This window comes from Scyliorhinus torazame, chromosome 10, assembly GCF_047496885.1.
Source record: "Scyliorhinus torazame isolate Kashiwa2021f chromosome 10, sScyTor2.1, whole genome shotgun sequence".
Classification (NCBI taxonomy): domain Eukaryota; kingdom Metazoa; phylum Chordata; class Chondrichthyes; order Carcharhiniformes; family Scyliorhinidae; genus Scyliorhinus; species Scyliorhinus torazame.
In genome coordinates this window covers 187,612,782-187,635,378 of record NC_092716.1, presented here as the reverse complement: position 1 = coordinate 187,635,378, position 22,597 = coordinate 187,612,782, and the positions used below count along the sequence as shown (strand labels likewise).

At 50.3% G+C, this 22,597-nt stretch overlaps 1 protein-coding gene across 4 annotated transcripts in view; it reads left to right on the top strand.

Moving 5' to 3' along the window:
* The window catches only part of lrrc56 (leucine rich repeat containing 56), a 307,392-nt gene that overhangs the window by 135,650 nt on the left and 149,145 nt on the right, over window positions 1–22,597 (top strand). For all 4 annotated transcript variants that reach the window (XR_011933057.1, XM_072466142.1, XM_072466141.1 and 1 more), the window contains one exon: window positions 21,059–21,155. Coding sequence is in view for 3 of the 4 variants with exons in the window: in XM_072466142.1 (XP_072322243.1) it covers window positions 21,059–21,155 (97 nt within the window). In the remaining variant the exon portion in view is untranslated. The remainder of the gene's footprint in view (window positions 1–21,058; window positions 21,156–22,597) is intronic.

The window sequence follows — 22,597 nt, the reverse complement described above, 5'->3', positions numbered from 1 at the left end:
ACACTTCAGTTGACTGATTTTCCAATGGCTTATCAACCACAGTAGGCATCACTCCCACCTGCAATCCAGCTATATCATTACACAAGATAAACTGTATTCCTGGACAAGATAGTTTATCTATTACTCCTACTACCTCTTCACTGGACTTTCCAACCATACCTTATATAATGGAATGCTACTCCTCTCACCCTGAATTCCACATATCACCACCTTTTCTGGCAACATTCTTCCCAAACTACATAATTCCTCATCTCTTACCATTAAAGATTGACTAGCCCCTGTATCTCTTAAAATTGTGACTTATTTACCTGCTCCTCCTGATACACATGAGTAAACTTTACCCACACAAGTAAATTCTTTGAAGACATCTGGCACCTTCTTAACAATTACCTCTTGAACAGGCTGTCCAATCGTTTGCACCTCCTTCGCTTCCCTTGGGCTTTCCTTTACCATTCTAACAAACCCCACTGTCTTATCCTGTTTTACCACATCAGCCTTCCCAGTGCTTTTCTTCAACCACCAACACTATGACTTTACATGGCCTAGTTTATTACAGTGAAAACATCTGAAACTTTTCATCTCTTTTCCACCCTCCTGGATTCCTTTTTTAATCTGAGGTACACTCTCTTTATTGTCTCCCATCAGATCTTCTTTACCTTTACCACTTGAGTATTTTTCATGTCCCCAGTTTCTATCCCTCACCGGCTGAAACTGATGTCGGAAACCAATCTTTGATTTATGAACTAATTCATAATCATCTGCCATTTCCGCTGCTAATCTCGCAGTTTTAACCCTCTGTTCTTCCACATGAGTTCTCACTACATCAGGAATTGAATTTTTAAACTCCTCCAAAAGTATAATTTCTCAGAGCTTCAAACGTTTGGTCTATTTTCAAAGCCCTTATCCACCTATCAAAATTACTCTGTTTGAGCCTTTCAAACTCCATGTATGTTTGACCAAATTCTTTCCTTAAATTTCTAAACCTTTGTCTGTAAGCTTCAGACACTAGCTCATATGTACTTAAAATGGATTTCTTCACCTCCTCATGCGTTCCAGATACCTCCTCTGGTAATGATGCAAACACTTCACTAGCTCTACCTACCAGCTTTGTTTGAATCAGTAACACCCACATGTCCTGTGGCCATTTCATTTGTTTAGCTACCTTCTTAAATGAAATGAAAAAGGCTTCCACTTCCTTCTCGTCAAACCTTGGACATGTTTCAATAGATTCCCACCAAGCCTTCGACTATGACGCTCTTTCTCGCTATCCTCATCACTATCATCCAACTGTACATTTCTCTTTACATCTGCCAATTTTGACTGATTGGCATGTTTCATGGCCATTTTCTGAAGTTCAAACTCCCTCTCTTTATCCGTTTCCCTGATCTGTATCTCCCTTTCTTTTCTTTTTTGTTCTGCTAGGACTATTCTTTCTTTTCTCCTTTCTTCTCTCTCCTTTTCTTTTTCCTCTCTCTCTCTTTCTCTTTCTTTTTCCTCTCTCGCTCTTTCTCTTTCTCTTTTTCCTCTCTCTTTCTCTTTCTTTTTCCTCTCTCTCCCTCTCATATTCCAGCCGCTTTAATTATTTCTCATGTTCCATTTATTTAATTTGCAACTGAATTTTTGCCATTTCCAATGAGTCAACTTTAAATGCTTAACCACCGCCATAATTACCTCATCTTTTCGCATTTTGTCAGGTAATGTTAACTGCAATGTTCTTGCCAAATCTTAACAGTCTGCTTTTCGTTTCTGTCCGTAAGGTACTACGTGTGACCTTCTCCACCCCCAAAAACTTCTGAGCCTCTGAAAGAGCCATTGTTCACAACACTCTCCCCACTTAAACTAAAATACCACACCGGAAAAGCAACAATCATTCACTGTCTTTAAGTTCACAAAAGCCAATCCAATAGATAGACTTTTATCCCCCTCGAGCCCCCAATTGTTATGGGCGAGACATTTTGGGGTTCTGAAAATGCATCATGGAGTTCAACCAACCTCACCCTTTAATGTATTTGTTGCTTTTCCTAGCACACGGCTTTTCCCTCGGTGTGGGATTACAATTATGGACACATGGGTTTTTAAACACAAAACACTGTTTATTCCATGAACTCAACTTAACATTGTAAATAAACATTGGATCGCCTAACACCCCTTACTTCAAAGATAACTCAGAAAATATTGCAACAGTAAATAATTCCTTAAAATGTTCCTTCAAACTTCCGAGACTTAACACCTTTAAACAAAATCACATCAGGTTAAAAGCTTTACTTTAAATCACCCAAATGATCCAGAGATAGTCTTTCATGGCAGAGATCCAGCTCACTGTAAAACAGACACACACAAGCTCTTTTCAAACGGCAAAACAAAATTTCCAAAATGGCTGACCTGAGCTCAGCCCCACCCATTCTCTGACATCACTGTTTTCTTAAAGGTACATTGCTTCAACATCCATGTCTTAAAGGTACTCTCACATGACAGTCGCGTTTAGAAGAATTCTCCTGCCAATTCGATAACAAATGATAACAAGCTTGTGGCTTGTACCCCATCTAAGAGCAGTGTCACCCCCAGCAATAAAAAGTTGGATGCATTCATCCTGAAAATAAGTCTCTCTGAGGTAGTGTTGGCAGTTCAGTTTGGACCCTCACCATCTGTTAGGACAGTGACTCTCCTTCTGTCTGTAAAATTATTGGGGGTCCTGAAACCAATGAAGGCAAGCTATAAATGAAATCCTTTTTATATCTTGCCTTTGCATCAGGTAAACCTATGTAGAGAAATTGTTTTCTACTGTCTTCTGACCTGATATGGTCCAGTTGGTGTTTTTTCCATTATAAAGCAGCAGGGATTGATGCCATCAAATCTTGCTAGACAAGTACAAGAGCCAGATGTGCTGCTGGGCACCTTCACTGGAGTGTACACAGGATGAAATGCATAGCTGAATGGAACTTTATAAACACAACATCCTTCTTTGCAAATGGCAACTGCAGCACCCACTCAAATGCACCAGCAAAACAGCTGAGGTGAGTAGGTGCAATTATGCAACCCACGCCTCGAGTACTTCTGGAAACAATGTAGCTGTTCTTTTGGAGACTGACAAATATCTGGCAGTAATCAATTGATCAGACAGTGACACCAGCCATCTAGAGAGATCCTCCCCCACTTGTGTGGGACTGCATCCTACTTTCCAGGAGTCATCAAAATCAAAACAAATATAAACCAGCGTACATGAATGACGGACAGGGAAAGACCAATAAGTGCTTCAAAGCTGCCCCAACCTCAATGAAGTCTGGATCATCAGAGCAAGACAATCCCCTAAAGCAGGGGGAGGTTGATGATGAGCTGCTAAAACAGTGTGACACAAATCATCCAATAATTCATGGTGATTTTCAATTCACAAATTACTGGATTCATGTGTTAATATTGGCAGTGCACTAAGTTTGCTGTTGTTTTCCCCAACAAATTCTGAACCTGTATGATAGATGGTAATAAATGCACACTAAGTTATAGACCAGACGAGACTGAGAAAGGGTTGGGTTGGTCAGGTGTTTCACTCTGGGCTGGACTCAAAGACCAGGGAGTAGCAATATTGATCAGTAAGCGAGTGGTGTTTGAGGCTGGAAGAATTGTGGCAGATAAGGGGGGCAGATATATTATGGTGAGTGGGAAGTTGGAGGGTGCACGGGTGGTGCTTGTGAACGTATATGCCCCAAACTGGGACGATGTGGGATTTATGAGGCGGGTGTTAGGCAGGATTCCGGACTTGGAGTCTCACGGTCTGATCATGGTGGGGGGGACTCTAACACGGTCATTGATCCCGATCTAGGCCGGTCAAAATCCAGGACTGGGAGGAGGCCTGCTGCGGCAAAGGAGTTGAGGGGTTTCATGGAGCAGATGGGGGGGTGTAGACCCATGGAGATTCGAGCGGCCGAGGGCGAAGGAGTTCTCGTTTTTTTTCTCATGTCCATAAGGTTTACTCCCGTATTGATTTTTGTGTTCTGAACAGGGCGCTAATTCCAAAGGTGGTGGGGACAGAATATTCGGCAATTGCAGTTTCTGATCATGCCCCGCATTGGGTGGATTTGCGGTTGGGTGAGGAGAGAGGGCACCGCCCGTTGTGGAGTCTGGATGTGGAGTTGTTAGCAGACGAAGCGGTCTGCGGGCAGGTGAATAAGTCCATCCAGAACTATCTGGAAACAAATGACACGGGAGAGGTATCAGCAGCGACGGTTTGGGAGGCTCTGAAGGCAGTTGTAAGAGGGGAACTAATTTTGATTCGGTCCCATAGAGAAAAGGAGGAATGAGCGGCGAGGGAGAGATTAGTGGAGGAGATACTTCGAGTAGATAGGAGATATGCGGAGGCCCCGGACGCTGGGCTCCTGAGGGAGAGTTTGAGTTGTTGACCACAGGAAAGCAGTGGAACAGTTGAGGAAGGTAAAGGGGGCGGTTCACGAATACGGGGAAAAGGCGAGCAGGATGCTGCCGCACCAGCTTAGGAAGAGAGAGGCGGCCAGGGAGATTGGGAGAGTAAAGAATAGGGAGGGTAACATGGTCTTGGACCCAGGGGGGGTGAATGAAGGTTTTAAAGAATTTTATAGCAAATTATATGAGTTGGAAACCCCGGCTGGGGCAGAAGGGATGAGGCAATTCCTAGATCAGTTGAGGTTTCCGAGGGTGGAGGAGGACCTGGTGGAGGGGCTGGGGGCCCTGATTGAGGCAGAGGAAATTGTTAAAGGACTTGAGGGTATGCAGTCGGGCAAGGCTCCGGGGCCGGACGGTTACCCGGAGAATTTTATAAGAACTTCTCAGAGATGTTGAGTCCACTGCTGGTGAGGACTCTTAATGAGGCTTGAGAAAGGGGAATCCTCCCCCCAATGATGTTGCAGGCTGTGGTAGTATGTATTGGGGGTCATGTGGGACTGGAAGCCCTAATGTCATTGGCTGACAGATCCCGGGTCCTGGTTGGCCGTTGACCTCAAGCTCCGCCCTGAAGGCGGAGTATAAGAAGCCGGAGTCTTCCCCCGCAGGCCAGTTTACTATCGAGCTGCTGGGGAACAGACACGCTTAATAAAGCCTCATCGACTTCACTCTATTTGTCTCATGGAGTCTTTGTGCGCTACAATTTATTAAGCGTGCCTAAAAAGGACTATGGAGCTCAGGATCATTCCAGAATGCTTGAGGATCAGCCCCCACGCAGTGAACGCGGCAGCAGCCTTCAAACACTGGCAGACTTGCTTCGAGGCCTACATCAGAACGACCACCGGCCGAGTCTCAGACGAACAAAAACTGCAGGTCCTGCACTCGAGGGTGAGCACGGAGATTTTCACCCTCATTGAAGACACCGACGATTTCCAGACGGCGTTCGCAGCACTCAGAAGTCTCTACGTTTGCCCAGTTAACCAAATCTACGCTCGCTACCAGCTCGCGACGAGACGGCAAGCTCCCGGAGAATCGATGGACGAATTCTACGCCGCGCTGCTGATTTTGGGACGAGCCTGCAGCTGCCCGTCGGTGAACGCAAACGAACACACGGACATGTTAATGCGCGATGCTTTTGTGGCAGGTATGCAATCCTCCCAAATCCGCCAAAGACTTCTAGAAAAAGAGTCGCTAGGACTCTCAGAGGCACGGGCCCTAGCAGCCTCCCTAGACGTGGCCGCGCGTAATACCCGCGCCTACGGCCCCGACCGCGCGGCAGGCCATTGGGCCCCGTACGTACCCGTCGCGGCAAACCCCCTACCCCCCCCCCCCCCCCGGACACCCCACGGGCTTGCGCGGTCCAAACGCCGAGTCGCACCGGGGGCGCCCGCTGTTATTTCTGCGGCCAGGCGAAACACCCCCGACAGCGCTGTCCGGCCCGCGCAGCCATCTGCAAAAGCTGCGGGAAATAGGGCCATTATGCGGTTGTGTGCCGGTCGCGCGAGGTCGCCGCCGTCCCGGGAGCACAGGGAGCCCTGCAAGCAGTCTATGCGCCCCAACCCCCCCAGCACGCCATGTACGACCCGCAGGCGCAGCCGCTCTGGGTCCCGACCACCGCGGTCCCGGGAGAACTGGGAGCCCTGCACGCCGCCTACGCTCCCCAACCCCCCTCCCCGCAGCCCATGTATGACCCGCCACCGGCGCTACCGCTTTGGGTCCCGGCCAACACTCTCCACCCTAACCCCCGTCCCGCGCCCCACGCCTGACCTGCCGGCGCCACCTACTTGGACCCCGACCACCGCTGTCCCCGGTGAGGGAGCTCCGCGCGGTCCTTGCGCTCGCGGCCCCACGCCTGACCCGCCGGCGCCGCCGACTTGGGCCCCGACCACCGCTGTCCCCGGTGAGGGAGCTCCGCGCGGTCCTAGCGCTCGCGGTGAGGGAGCTCCGCGCGGTCCTAGCGCTCGCGGTCCTAGCGCTCCCCAGCTCCCCCAGCACACCATGTGCGACCCGCAGACGCCGCCATTTTGGGTCCCGACCACCACGAGGGGAGGAGGGGCGCCGATGTGCGACCCGCAGACGCTGCCATTTTGAGTCCCGACCACCACGAGGGGAGGAGGGGCGCCGCCATCTTGGACCGCCCCAGACCTGTACGACGCATGGGGCGGCCATTTTGTCCACCCCCGCCGCCATCTTGTGACCCCCAGCCACGTGCGATGTATGGGGGCGGCCATTTTGTTCATCCCGACGCCATCTTGGACGGCAACAACGGACCCCACTCCACTACTACAACCACGGCTCGCTTCGATTACGCTCGATCAGGCTCGGCCCCGGACACTCCAGACGACGATGACAACGGTCCTAATAAACGGCCACGAGACGCCATGCCTAGTCGACTCCGGGAGCACGGAGAGCTTTATACACCCCGACACGGTAAGACGCTGTTCCTTGACCACCTATTCCAGCGCACAAAAGATTTGCCTAGCTGCAGGATCCCACTCCGTACAGATCCAGGGATTCTGCATAGTTACCCTTACGGTGCAGGGGAGGGAGTTCAAAAACTACAAACTTAACGTCCTTCCCCAACTCTGTGCCCCCACCTTGCTGGGATTAGATTTCCAATGTAATCTACAGAGCCTTACGTTCAAATTCGGCGGCCCCATACCCCCACTCACTATCTGCGGCCCCGCAACCCTCAAAGTGCAACCCCCGTCCTTGTTTGCGAACCTCACCCCGGATTGCAAACCCGTCGCCACTAGGAGCAGACGGTACAGCGCCCAGGACCAGACCTTCATTCGGTCCGAAGTCCAGCGGCTACTAAAGGAGGGCATAATCCAGGCCAGCAATAGTCCCTGGAGAGCGCAGGTGGTAGTAGTGAAGACAGGGGAGAAACAAAGGATGGTCATTGACTACAGCCAGACCATCAACAGGTACACACAACTAGACGCGTACCCTCTCCCCCGCATATCCGACATGGTCAATCGGATTGCCCAATATAAAGTCTTCTCCACCGTGGACCTCAAGTCCGCCTACCATCAGCTCCCCATCCGCCCAAGTGACCGCAAGTACACAGCCTTCGAGGCAGACGGGCGATTATACCATTTCCTACGGATCCCTTTTGGCGTCACAAACGGGGTCTCGGTCTTCCAACGGGAGATGGACCGAATGGTTGATCAACATGGGTTGCGGGCCACGTTCCCGTATCTCGACAATGTAACCATCTGCGGCCACGATCAGCAGGACCACGACGCCAACCTCCAGAAATTCCTCCAGACCGCCAAAGCCTTGAATCTCACGTACAACGAGGACAAGTGCGTTTTTAGCACCGACCGGCTAGCCATTCTGGGCTACATAGTACGCAATGGAATAATAGGCCCCGACCCCGAACGTATGCGCGCACTCATGGAATTTCTCCTCCCGCACTGCCCAAAAGCCCTGAAACGCTGCTTGGGGTTCTTTTCGTACTACGCCCAGTGGGTCCCCCAGTACGCAGACAAGGCCCGCCCCCTAATACAGACCACGACCTTCCCTCTGTCGACAGAGGCTTGCCAGGCCTTCAGCCGCATCAAAGCGGATATCGCAAAGGCCACGATGCGCGCCATCGACGAGTCCCTCCCCTTCCAGGTCGAGAGCGACGCCTCCGACGTAGCTCTAGCGGCCACCCTTAACCAAGCGGGCAGACCCGTGGCCTTTTTCTCCCGAACCCTCCACGCCTCAGAAATCCGCCACTCCTCAGTGGAAAAGGAAGCCCAAGCCATAGTGGAAGCTGTGCGACATTGGAGGCATTACCTGGCCGGCAGGAGATTCACTCTCCTCACTGACCAACGGTCGGTAGCTTTCATGTTCGATAATGCACAGCGGGGCAAAATTAAAAATGACAAGATCTTAAGGTGGAGGATCGAGCTCTCCACCTTCAACTATGAGATCTTGTACCGTCCCGGAAAGCTGAACGAGCCGTCCGATGCCCTATCCCGCGGCACATGTGCCAACGCACAAATTAACCGCCTCCAAACCCTCCACGAGGACCTCTGCCACCCGGGGGTCACTCGGTTTTACCACTTCATCAAGTCCCGCAATCTCCCATACTCTTTAGAGGAGGTCCGTACAGTCACAAGGGACTGCCACATCTGCGCGGAATGCAAGCCGCATTTTTTCAGGCCAGATGGAGCGCACCTGATTAAGGCTTCCCGCCCCTTTGAACGCCTCAGTCTCGATTTCAAAGGGCCCCTCCCCTCCACCGACCGCAACGCATATTTTCTTAATGTAGTGGACGAATACTCCCGCTTCCCATTCGCCATTCCCTGCTCTGACATGACCGCGGCCACAGTCATTAAAGCCCTGAACAGCATCTTCACACTGTTCGGTTACCCCGCATACGTCCACAGCGACAGGGGGTCCTCTTTCATGAGTGACGAGCTGCGCCAGTTCCTGCTCAGCAAGGGCATAGCCTCAAGCAGGACGACCAGCTACAACCCCCGGGGGAACGGGCAAGTAGAAAGGGAGAACGGCACGGTCTGGAAGGCCGCCTACTGGCCCTACGGTCCAGGGATCTCACAGTTTCACGGTGGCAGGAGGTCCTCCCGGACGCTCTCCATTCCATCCGGTCGTTATTATGTACGAGCACTAATCAAACGCCTCACGAGCGTCTCCTTGTCTTCCCTAGGAGATCCTCCTCTGGAACGTCGCTGCCGACCTGGCTGGCGGCCCCAGGACCCATCCTGCTCCGAAAGCATGTGCGGGCACATAAGGCGGACCCGTTGGTCGAAAGGGTTCACCTCCTACACGCAAACCCCCAGTACGCCTACGTGGAGTACCCCGACGGCCGACAGGACAAGGTCTCCCTGCGGGATCTGGCGCCCGCCGGCAACACGCACCCCCCCCCGACACCATCAACCCAACCCCCCCCCCCTTCCTGCCACCGCCGCACCCCGCGACCGCCCCCTTCCCAGGAGGATCGGTCCCCCTCCCTTTTGCACCGACAGCTGAAACCGTACGGCTCCTGGAGGCGACAACACTTGTACAAGCACCACCACCACCGCCGGGGCCGAGGCGATCGACACGGACGACCAGACCGCCCGACCGACTCGTGGCGTCGATGTAACACAAATATGGACTGTTCACAAGAACATTTTGCTTTTCTTCCTATACCCTCTGTAAATAGTTGCAACAGGACGAAATTGTCCAATACTGTATTGCCATGTGAATGTTTTATCCTCCCAGGACCAGCCCTGTAAACCCTTACCACCATACGAAGCATCACCCTGCCGGGTTCATTTTTGACAAGGGGTGAATGTGGTAGTATGTATTGGGGGGTCATGTGGGACTGGAAGCCCTAATGTAATTGGCTGACAGATCCCGGGTCCTGGTTGGCCGTCGACCTCAAGCTCCGCCCTGAAGGCGGAGTATAAGAAGCCGGAGTCTTCCCCCGCAGGCCAGTTTACTATCGAGCTGCTGGGGAACAGACACGCTTAATAAAGCCTCATCGACTTCACTCTATTCGTCTCATGGAGTCTTTGTGCGCTACACAGGCCTCGATTTCATTCATTCTTAAACGAGAGAAGGATCCGGAGCAATGTTGGTCATAGAGGCCGATTTCGCTTTTGAACGTAGATGCCAAGCTGCTGGCTAAGATTCTGGCCACTAGGATAGAAGACTGTGTCCCAGGAGTGATAGGGGAGGACCAAACTGGATTTGTTCAGGGCAGACAGCTCAATGCTAACGTCCGGAGGCTTTTGAACGTAATTGTGATGCCCTCAGAAGGAGAGGAGGTGGAGGTGGTGGTTGCGGAGAAGGCTTTTGATCGGGTGGAGTGGGAGTATCTGTGAGAGACGCTGGGAAGGTTTGGGTTTCGTGAGGGCTTTATTGACTGGGTGCGATTACTCTACCAGGCGCCTGTAGTGAGCGTGTGCATGAACCGGCTGAGGTCAGGGTATTTTAAGTTACACCGAGGGACGAGGCAGGGGTGCCCCCTCTCCCCGTTGCTGTTCGCTCTGGCTATAGAGCCGTTGGCCATGGCGCTGAGTGCATCAAGGAATTGGCAGGGGCTGGTTCGGGGGGGGGGGGGGGGAGCACCGGGTTTTGCTTTACGCGGACGATCTGCTCTTGTACATTTCGGACCCAGTGGAGGGGATGGGGGAGGTTATGCAGATCTTGGGGGAATTTGGCAGGTTTCCGGGGTATAAATTGAACATGGTAAAAAGTGAATTGTTCGTGATCCAGGCAAGGGGGCAGGAGAGGAGGCCGAAGGAGCTGCCGCTCAAGATGGTGGAGGAGCTTTCGCTACCTGGGAATACAGGTGGCTTGGAAATGGGAGGCATTACACAGGCTCAACCTAACACGGCTGATAGAGCAAATGGAAGGGGACTTTAAAAGATGGGATATGCTCCCGCTATCGTTGGCGGGGAGGGTAGAGGCCGTGAAAATGACGGTCTTCCCCAGATTTCTGTTTGTCTTTCAGTGCCTTCACATCTTCATCCCTAAGGCCTTTTTCAAGTGTGTGAACAAGATTATTTTGTGCTTTGTGTGGGCGAATGGAACCCCGCGAGTGAAGAAAATGTTGGAGCGCAGTCGGGGGGGAGGGTGCGCTGGCACTGCCGAACGTCTGCAACTACTACTGGGCAGCTAATATAGCGATGATTAGGAAGTGGGTAATGGGGGAGGGGTCGGCATGGGAGAAAATGGAGGCGGCGTCATGCAAAGGCACCAGCTTGGGAGCATTGGTAACTGCACTTTTGCCGTTCTCGGCGGCCCGTTACTCCACTAGCCCGGTGGTTGTGGCGGCACTGAGGATCTGGGGGCAATAGAGGAGGTATAAGAAGGTGGAGGGTGCGTCGGTCTGGACCCCGATTTGCAATAACCATAGGTTCGGACCCGGCAGGATAGATGGCGGGTTCCGGAGCTGGCAGAGAGCAGGAATTAGAAGGATGGGAGATCTATTCATAGACTATTCATAGAGTTTTCCCAGTCTGAAGGCGTGGAGGATAAGTTCAAGTTGCCGCCGGGAATGGATTCAGGTACTTGCAAGTGCGGGACTTTGTGAGGAAACAGGTGTTGGCTTTCCCGCTATTGCCGCCACGGGGTATACAGGACAGAGTAGTTTCTGGTACCTGGGTGTCAGATATCTATCAGGAGTTGTTGGAGGCGGATGAAACCATGATGGAGGAACTGAAGGGCAAGTGGGAGGAGCTAGGTGGGGAGTTCGAGTCGGGTTTGTGGGCGGACGCCCTAAGCAAGGTTAATTCCTCCTCATCACGTGCCAGGCTTAGTTTAATACAGTTTAAAGTGGTACATCGGGCACATGACGGCGGCGAGGATGAGCAAGTTTTTCGGGGTAGAAGATAGATGTGCGAGGTGTGCAGGAAGCCCAGCAAACCATGTCCACATGTTTTTGGCATGCCCGAAGCTTAAGAGGGTTTTGCAAAAGCAATGTCCAGGGTGCTAGACACCTGGGTGGTGCCGGGTCCGGAGGTAGCGATCTTTGGAGTGTCAGAAGTTCCAGGAGTTCAGGGAGTGAAAGAGGCCGACGTTTTGGCCTTTGCCTCCCTGGTAGCCCGGAGACGGATCCTTTTAAAGTGGAGGGACTCGAAGCCCCCCCGAGTGTGGAGACTTGGGTCAGTGACATGGCTGGGTTTCTCAGGCTGGAGATAATAAAGTTTGCCGTGAGGGTCAATGCTGGGGTTCTCCCAGAGGTGGCAGCTGTTTGTCGATTTTCTCGGGGAAAATTAAAATGTCAGCAGAAATAGTATTCCAAAGGGGGGGGGGGGGGTAGGTGCAATATGGTTGAGGGATGTACAGAAGAGATTGGGTGGGAAATGTATTTTTCTTACCATGTTGATGTTTATGTTATTATTGTGTTTGTTGTTGTTATAAAAATTTTGCAAATACTTCAATAAAATTATTTTTTTTTAAATAAATAAATGCACACTAAGGAGACTTCCGGCGGTGGCATGTAGGTGGAGGTCACACATTGGGTGGCTCCTGCTACAGTCTCTGGTTTTGGTCTTTTATGCCCTGCTTCAGGGGTTGTTTGTGGATGAGTTGGTGTGGGAAGTCATAAGGAAGAATAGAAATGTCAAAGCCCCAGAAGAAAGAAGGGGGCAAGCGAAATCCGCCGGCACGTGAGGCTGTGAGTCCTGCAGAAACAAAGATGGCGGGGCCTGGGTCGTCGGGCGGGGACGTTCCCCTCACGGTGGAAACTCTGACTGAGGTGATGTCGGTGGAGTTTGAGACGCTGTTTGCCAAGCATATGGAGGTGCTTTGGCGGGAGATGATGGCTTCGAAAAAAAAGTGGGTGGAGGAGGCGATCGCCCCGACGACCCAGACCCCGCCATTTTTTTTCTGCAGAACTCACAGCCTCGCTTGCCAGAGGATTTTGCTCGCCTCCTTCCAGCAGCCCGATAAAGGTGGCAGTGATGAAGATGTCGGTCGAGGTGCAGGAGCAAGGAGAGAAGTTGAAGGGTGGAGGAGGAATTGTCGCCATGCAGCAACCAGTTCACCTCGATGGGTGAGGAGCTGCAGAGGGTGGCGGATGTTGACAAAGGACTCCAAGCTAAGGTAAGGATGACCTGGAGAACAGATTGAGGAGGCAAAATTTGAGAATGGTGGGTCTGCCTGAGGGGGTGGAGGGCCCGAGGCCGACCGAGTACTTTGCGAAGTTGTTAGCAGAGTTGATGAGGGAGGGGGAAGATCCCTCCCGCTATGCGTTGGACAGAGCACATCGGTCTCTCAGACTGAAGCCTAAAGCGAATGAACCACCAAGGGCTGTTATAGTCTACTTTCACAGCTACCATGTGAAAGAGAAGGTTTTGAGCTGGGTGAAGCAGAGACGAGATGAGAAGTGGGAAGGCGTTGGTATGCAAATATACCATGACCTGACGGTGAAGCTTGCGAGAAGGCGAGCGCCCTTTGGACGGGTGAAAGTGGCATTGTATGGCAGCGGAATGAGATTTGGAGTGGTCTATCCAGTGAAGCTGAGAGTGACTCACAGTTCAAGGGATTTTTATTTTGAGACAGAGACGGCGGAGTCGTTCGTTAAGGCTGGAGGACTGTGACTGAGAATCTGGACTTGTTTGGTGACGAAAGGGATTGTGTTTTTCTTATGGAGGGTTTTCTATTTGATTGGATTTTTGTTTTTCTGTGTCTTGAATGGAGGGGGGCTAGTTTACATGTGTTCTGGATTTTGGTTTTCTTTTTTCCTTGTGGGTGAGGTTCTGTAATGTTTCTGGGTTTAAGGGAGGTGGGTTTTGGGCATGTGGGGCCAGGTTACTGAGGAAGGGGAGGGGAGATGGGGGGGGAAGTCACTGCACTAGCCAACGTAAGTTAGCTAGTGAATGGGAGAGTGGTGGGGGAGGGGTGTGGTCATTGGAGCCTGGTTGAGTAGAGTTTGATGGACCTGGGAGGTTTGAATGGTGGGGAGAGGGGATCGATACTGGGTGAGGTGTTTGCAAGAGGAAGTGGATGGGGGGATTCTGGGAGGGGGGGTTCGAAGGTAACAAAAGGGTGGGGTGGGTATGGCCAGATGGGCGGGCCCGGGGGAATGGTGGTGGCGGAAAGGAGGAGGGGGTGTGAGAGCCCCGAGTCAGAATGGGGGGTTGGGGGCAGCGAAGGTGAAGACGTTGGCAGGAATTGTCGCAACACAGCAACCAGTTCACCTCGATGGGTGAGGAGCTGGTGGAGTTGGGGTGGCGGGGTGGGAGGGGGGGCAGCGAATACATTGGCAGGGCCTATGAGTGAGATGGGGTGGGGAGCCGAGGAGATTTTTGATCTACAAGGGACCCAGGGATTATGGGGAGGAAAGCAGGAAAGTGGAGTTAAGGAGCAGGAAAGTGGAGTTAAGGAGCAGGAAAGTGGAGTTAAGGGCACAATCCAATCAGCCATGATCTTACTGAATGGTGGAGTAGGCTTGAGGGATAGAACACTCATCTCCTCCTAATTCTCATGCTCTTATTTTACTAAATACTAGAAATCTAATACATTTTGATTAAAATGTAAAATCTTGGTGTGCATTATTTTAAAAGTGTTTTTAGATCAAAAATCTCTCTGACTCAGCCATGAGTAGATTTCAATGGCCCAGCCTCACTATCCCCTGTTTCAGATGAAAATGATAACATTGTACTGTAAGTAAAGTTTATAGTATTATAATTTATTCTGGGGATATGGATGGCCTCTGCAAGGCTGTATTTGTGGCCTATCCCAAACTGCAGTCAAAAGATCCCTTTGAGATGCTGAAGTTGTTTTAAGGATGGTGTATTTTTTTTAAACTTTTTCATGGGGTGTGGGCGTTACTGAGTAGGCCAGCATTTATTGCTCATTTCTAATTCCCCCTGAGAAGGCGATGGTGTGCAGCCACCTTGAACCACTGCAGTCCATGTGGTGTTAGGAAGAGGATGCAAGTATTTTGACCACCTAGCAGTGATGGAATGACAATATAGTTGGAAGTCAGAATAGTGTGTGGCTTGGTGGGGAGTTTGCAATTGTTGGTGTTCCCATGCATCTGCTGCTCTTGTCCTTGGTGGAAGTTGTGGGTTTGGAATGTTGGAGACTTGGTGAGTTGCTTACAATGACATTAAGTAATGCTCAGGATACTGTACTTGTTTTGGCATAGTTTTGGGCAAAATACGCTCTGGTGTGTTGACCATACATGATAACGTGCGCCGACTGTGGACAGTGTTTCTTCTCTCAGAGCTTTCATCTGTCAGATTGCACAAAACATATTGGGTGGGATTCTCCGACCCCCCCACCGGGTTGGAGAATCCCCGGGGGTTGGGGGGGGGGGGTGCGTAAATCCCGCTCCGACGCCGGCTGCCGTATTTTCCGGCGCCGGTATTCGGGCGGGGGCAGGGGCGGGGTTTACGGCACGCCGGTCGGGGGCCGTTGGCAGCGGCCCCCCCCCCCGGCAATTCTCCGGGCCCCAGTTTCTGGCCAATCCCGCCGGCGTGAAATGGACATGGTCCATCACGGCGGGACCTGGCTTGTAAGCCGGCTGGGTGAGTCCTCTGGGTTAGTGGGGGGATCCGGCCCCGGGGGTGGGGGCCCCCACGGTGGCCTGGCCCGTGATCGGGGCCCACTGATCTGAGGGCGGGCCTGTGCCGTGGGGGCACTCCTTCTTTCCGCGCCGGCCTCTGTAGGGCTCCGCCATGGCCGGCGCGTAGAAGAACCCCCTGCGCATGCGCAGGAAACATGCCGGCCGGTCTGCGCATGCGCGGAACCACACCAGAGGTTCTGCGCATGCGCCAACTTGTGCTGGCCCTTCAGCGTCAACCCCTCCGGCGCCGGTCTAGCCCCCGGAAGTGCGGAGGATTCTGCAACCTCTGATTGGTCCGACGCTGGAGTGGTTCGCGCCGTTCTTGGCGCTGGCGTCGGGCCATCCCGCCAATTGCGGGAGAATCCCACCCATTAAATCTTAAATTCAGCTTAACTTCCCTTCCACAGAAACCTTTAGAAGTGACTTGCTTAGACGCGTTTCGTTTATGTAAAGCTTTAACACAATTTTATAATAATTTTGCATATCGTGTTAGAAAGGAGTTAATCTTCAGCAGAGCAAAATGCAAATCAGCCTGTTTGTTCTGGACAATTTAAAATTCCAAGTTGGCAGCTGTCTTGTTTCTTTTGGAAAGCAGGAATAAAAAAATTTTTTTGCATTTGGTTTTCCAAGTTTTGTGTGATGTGGTAGAGTGGTGGTTGTGATACTGAATTAGCAAACCAGGATTGGTTATTTCCCACCATGGCAAATGGGGCCACCCTGTTCCTGTCCACAAATGGGGGCCAACCACGTCCCATTTGCATTGTGCATTGGGTTACATTACCAGAGCCATTTGCCTTCCTACCCCAAAAAGGAAAGTGCTAAAGACCCAGTACAATCTCAAAGGATTGGGGTGGGACACACCGGATGGGAGGCTCTTACGAACTGCCCAGCCAGGGAGCATTGTTCCTTGATTACTGGGTTGGAAGAGTGAGGTGGAAACACTCCTAGATGTCAAGACAGCTGAATGAACATGTAGTTTCTCCCAATTTGCTCCTCTGACATATGCAAGTGCAACTGGGAGAAAAACTTCTGAAAACGTTCTGCTGCATAGCTGCCTCCTTGCCAGAGTTGGCGGCTACTATATTACCACAAATTGTATTCTGCCATTCTAATTGTTTACATTGGCAGTTTCAGTTTTTTTTTATCGAATCTTCACACACTTTTTGTTCCTGTTGGTGAACATGGGGAAGTGGTAGAAAGATTCCTGAGCTGATTATCAGCCCATTAAACCGCGTTACAAACACTACTTCTGTGGCCAACAGACTTGAACCCAGGGCTTCTGGTCTGAGGTAGGGTGCTATCACTGTGACACAGTGCAAAATGTTCACAAGTGTGATCAACAATCATGACAATCGCAGTGAAAACAAACATGAGACCTGCCATTTCTGCTTCACTGTCCCTGACACTGCAGTTTCTTTCCATAACCCTGAACCTCCTGTTAATTGCCAAGTATAACAAATAGGGCAGCCTATTAGACAGGAAATTTTACAACACAGTGAAAAGTATAAAAGTACCATTCCCATAATATATTCTGGCAGACCTAAATTACCTGAGAATAAGTTTCCCAGCATTCAAGGAATTTTGAGGACTTGTTTGAGCTATATCCCAATGCTAATAGCATCAATTGATTGTTTTTTTTTAAAAATTGTATTTATTGAGGTTTTACATTTTAAAGAATAATGCAACAATATTACAAAATAATACATCGTCATAATCAAGGATCAAGAAAAAAACGACTCTGCTTACATGAGTATGGAGATAAACAAGCGGACGGTATCATAACTGACTCGATACACTCAACAGACACAAATAGGTACCCATACAGCCCCACCAGAAACCGAGGCAGAAAGATGGTACGGCCATGAAAACCATGGCAAACTGGTGCACACCCTCCCATGCTGCATCAGCCCACAATTGCTACACGGGATCGGAATACGTTTTCTACGTCATATTCTGATGTACACCAACATACATCTTTCCATCTGCAGCGGCACCAATGACCACCGAAACCTCTTCTCGGATACCAGATCCATCAGTACCTATATTGGGACCAAGCACAGATTCTTCATACCCACCATTACAAAAATTAAAAACAAATATGGGAAACCCTTAGTTCGAAGGAGAGTTACAAATATACCACACAAGGTGACTTAAACCCGAGCTAAGGCCCAGGTGACTGGCAGCAACATGTTCCAATTATGATCACATCTTCAAAACCTCCCAAGAAGGGAAGAAGAAGAAAATGAACTACCAGAACCAAACCACAGGAAAACAAGGGAACAGGACCCGACTCAGGCTCCGTAGTACTCTGGTGCACACCAAGCAACCACCATTGAAGAAGAGACGAGAATAGATCGCTCAATCAACCAAAAAGGCATTTCTCCCCCGCCACTGCCAAGGGAAACACCAGGATATCGACCTGCCTCCAGCAGAACCCATACCTCTCCCACCTCATCCAGGGCAATGCACCGTCCCTACTCATACTAAGGAAAAAAGGATAATGACTGGGGGGGGGGGGGGGGGGGGGGGAACGGACGACGACCCCCAACTTGAGAAGAAGAACCATCAAGACCCCCAACAATTGGGTGTCCTGGAAAGGAACACCAATTCCCTCCTCCGTGGTACAACCAGGAGAACCTCCCCCAGACCACAGGATCAGACCAGGATTAGAAACAGCACCCGGCTCACCTGGTTGAAGAGAGAAAGAAAGAACACCCCCACCCCCACCCCCTCACCAACGAAAGGCGCCTGAACTGCCTCAGAATGACCGCCAGCATAGAAAGAATACCAAGTGAAATCACTCTCCTCAACAACCTGACCACAATTAGTCAATCTTACCTCATCATGCCCCAATATTAAATCATGTTGCTCTAATAGCTAAAAATTTTGAGGACCACAGGGAACGACCTTACAAAGGAAGGTTCAACCTAAGGAGTCAGAAGTAACCCAGCCCTCCCCAGTTTACAAAGCCTGCCCAGGCCATCAAAGGATAATGGCACAGATTGGGGAACACTCTCCTACCGCAGCCACAAGGATTATATAAGACATAATAACAAAAAAAAGGAGTAAAACTGTGCACAGATCACATTTCACATAATCGACTCAACATGATCTTGCTAGAAAGGATAATCGACAACACCTGACCAGATGCTCACATCTTGCATTCCTTTGCAAGAGAAAAGACGATGTTAAATATTAAATAATCAACAAATATAATCACAAGGTAGTAATGTCCAGGATTGTAGAAGAATTGCAGTATAAATTGCAGGATAAAGACACCATCCACGTTACACGAGAAGATAAAGGTAAGCCAGGATCAGGAAACACTCTTCAGGATCTCTCAAGGATTCCAACGATTGAAGCACGAGGCACCATCACTTCCACCATGCCATCTCTCCGACACCCAAGCGGATCGCTACGTCACCCAAGCGGTCTTGCCTCAGCCAGCTTGGGACCTCCAACCCCTCACAACCACCATCGAAAACAGGCTAAACGATTGGTGGGCCTGACCAACCCCTGGCCTCAAAGAACAGATTTGTTATTCTCAATCAAGATCACTAAAACATGGCAGCCAATTTTCAAACTCCATCGCAAACTTGCCTCTCACCAGGGACCGAGCCCATGAGCACACCTTGCCTGGCCCCAACCTCTTGAACCCATCAAGATAAACGACAAACCATGCAGTAGGATTTCGACAAAACTAAGGCAGGCCCTCACCAGGGAAAGTACTCTTTTGAGTGCAAAAGTCTCTCTTGAGCCTCGACCGCTCTCCCAAATGTACCCCGCAATACCTCTCAAGTGAGCTCAGGCGTCCTGCATTACAGAGTCGAGATCTTCATCCAAGGTGGCAATTTCAATGCACCGAAGCAAGAACCGCTCAGCAGTAACTACCTCACTGGGTCCACCCCAGTCTACTCTGACTGCCATGAACAAATGAGGATTTTTACTATTTATGTTGGCTTTTGTTCAAAAATACCAATCCGGAACCTCCAGAGACATAGAGCAAGCCATGTAACCCAAGAGAAAGCAAATATGAAATGTGCACCAGGATAAAATAAAGGATTAAAGGATGAGCAGAGTTGGAGCTCGTGAAAGCGTAACCACTCCAATGCTCACATCACGTGACCCTCCTAACCTTGCTATATCTAATTGCATATTGTGAAATTATGCAACATGAACTTCTTTGCATTATTTCAGTCTCTAATGCTAAGATGGAATATCCAAAGACATTTTCAATGTTGCTAATGATTAACAATGTTCCACCATCTCCTCCTGCTCATGCTTCGTGGAATTGGAAGGGAGAAAGAGAGCATGATCTTTCTGAATGGTGCACATCAAAACAATAATGTAAAATCTAGAAATCAGTAGTGAAATAATAAATACTGGCATCACTACATTAAAGTGGGTAATTTTCTGTTAGATTTCAGTGGTACTGCTGGGTTCAGCTAGATATTTTATTAAATTCCAACAGTACCTTAGCATCTGTGTGGTATGACATTAATTTCAAGTGTTTATTTCAATTGTCGTTTCTGAGACTAGAGTACAAAACCTACAATGACCTATCCGTGCAGTACTGAGGGAACACTGTATTGTCGGAGGCGCCATCTTTCATTTGTGATGTTAAACTGAAGCCCCGACTGCTTGTTCAGGAGAGTTGAACAATCCATGACACTATTTGAAGAGCTGGAGGTTATCCTGGTGTCCTGCCTTGCCGTTATCCCTCAGCAAGCACCACCAAAGCTGTATCATTTATCCGTTTGCTGCTCATGGGATCTTGCTGTGTGCAAGTTGATTGATATGTTTACCTACAGAACTATAATAACTTTTGGAACTCTCCAGCTCTTTTTCTCCATTAAAAGTGGGCAGCATGGTAGCATAGTGGTTAGCACAGTTGCTTCAAAGCTCCAGGTCCCAGGTTCGATTCCCGGCTGGGTCACTTTCTGTGCGGAGTCTGCACGTTCTCTCCATGTCTACGTGGGTTTCCTCCAGGTGCTCTGGTTTCCTCCCACAGTCTAAAGATGTGCGGGTTAAGAGTATTGGCTATGCTAAATTGCCCTTAGTGTCCAAAAAGATTAAGTGGGGGTTACTGGGTTACGATGATAGGGTAGATACGCAGGCTTGAGTAGGGTGCACTTTGTAAGGGCCAGTGCAGACTCAATGGGCTGAATGGCCTCCTTCTGCACTGTAAATTCTATGATTCTGTGATTCTATGAAAACTATTTCCAGACAACAAGCTTTTGTTTATCTCTGAATTTCTCCTTTCTAACTTGTTCTCAATTTGAGAAATACATTGTGTTTTCCTTATGTTAAAGAAGTTATGTAAATTGAACTTGTTACTGTTGTTGTTGGCTGCACTTCAAAAGTAACGTATTGAATGTGAAGCACTTTGGGGTCACCTGTAGCTGTAAAAGGCTCCAAATAAATTTCCATTTGTTTGTACTTTATTGGCCCTAAGTAAGGCAATACTGTGATATGAACTCTGCTAGATTGTTTCCAGTAATTACCTTAACAGAATAAAATGTTGAGCGTTTTATCTGCAAGTTATCAAAACAATATTTAAGTTTCAATGGCTTAGAAATTGCCTGATAGAATTAATTGCTTTTCTGTTTTCTCCAAATGAATGTCTAGGGATCTTGGGACGTCATTAACAAAATTACAGGTGCTCTGGATGGCTCGTTGTAGTCTGACTGACTTGGATGGAATTCCTTCCTTCTGTTCTTTAAAGGTAATTTAAATTTGTGGGGGATTTATGGACCAAATGGGAGGGGTGGACCCTTGGAGATTTGCAAGGCCGGGGGCTAGGGAATTTTCATTCTTCTCCAATGTCCATAAGGCTTATTCTCAAATTGACTTTTCATTTTGAGTAGGGCGCTGATAGCGAGAGTAGAGGATACCGAGTATTCGGCAATAGCCATTTCGGACCACGCCCCGCATTGGGTGGACTTGGAGATGGGGGAGGAGAGGGACCAGCGCCCGCTGTGGCGCTTGGAGGTGGGGCTGGTGGCGGACGAGGAGGTGAGCGAGCGGGTCCGAGGAAGTATGGAGAGGTACTTGGAGACCAACGACAAAGGGGAGGTCCGAGTGGGGATGGTATGGGAGGCACTGAAGGCGGTGGTGAGGGGAGAGCTGATCTCCATTAGGGCCCACAAGGAGCGGGGGGAGAGGGAGAGGCTGGTGGTGGAGATGGTGAGGGTAGACAGGAGGTATGCGGAAGAGCCTGAGGAAGGATTGTTGAGGAAGAGGCGCAGCCTCCAGGCCGAATTCGACCAGGTGACCACCACAAAGGCGGAGGTGCAGTGGAGGAATGCCCAGGGGGCGGTCTACGAGTATGGGGAAAAGGCAAGCCGGATGCTGGCGCATCAGCTTCGGAAGCGGGATGCAGCTAGGGAGATCGGGGAGTTAAGGACAGGGGAGGGAGTGTGGTGCGGAGTGGGGTTGGCATCAATGGGGTCTTCAGGGACTTCTACGAGGAATTGTACCGATCCGAGCCCCCACGGGAGGAGGGAGGGATGGGCCGTTTCCTGGACCAATTGAGGTTTCCAAAGGTGGAAGAGAGACTGGTGGCGGGACTGGGGGCCCCGATTGGGCTGGAGGATCTGATCAAAGGGATAGGAAGCATGCAGGCGGGGAAGGCACCGGGGCCGGATGGTTTCCCGGTCGAGTTCTATAAAAAATATATGGACCTGTTGGGCCCGCTGTTAGTTAGGACCTTCAATGAGGCAAGGGAGGGGGGCTTTACCCCCGACGATGTCCCGGGCACTGATCTCCTTGATCCTGAAGCGGGACAAGGATCCCCTGCAATGTGGGTCTTACAGACCGATTTCCTTGCTAAATGTAGATGCCAAGGTGCTGGCGAAGGTCTTAGCCACGAGGATTGAGGATTGTGTGCCGCAGATCATCCATGAAGACCAGACGGGGTTTGTGAAGGGGAGACAGTTGAACGCGAATGTGCGGAGGCTTTTGAACGTTATCATGATGCCGGCGAGGGAGGGGGAGGCGGAGATAGTGGTGCCGATGGATGCTGAGAAAGCCTTCGATAGGGTAGAGTGGGGGTATCTGTGGGAGGTGCTGAAGAGGTTTGGGTTTGGGGAGGGGTTTGTCAGGTGGGTTAGGCTGTCGTATGAGGTCCCGATGGCGAGTGTGGCCACAAATAGGAGGAGGTCCGAG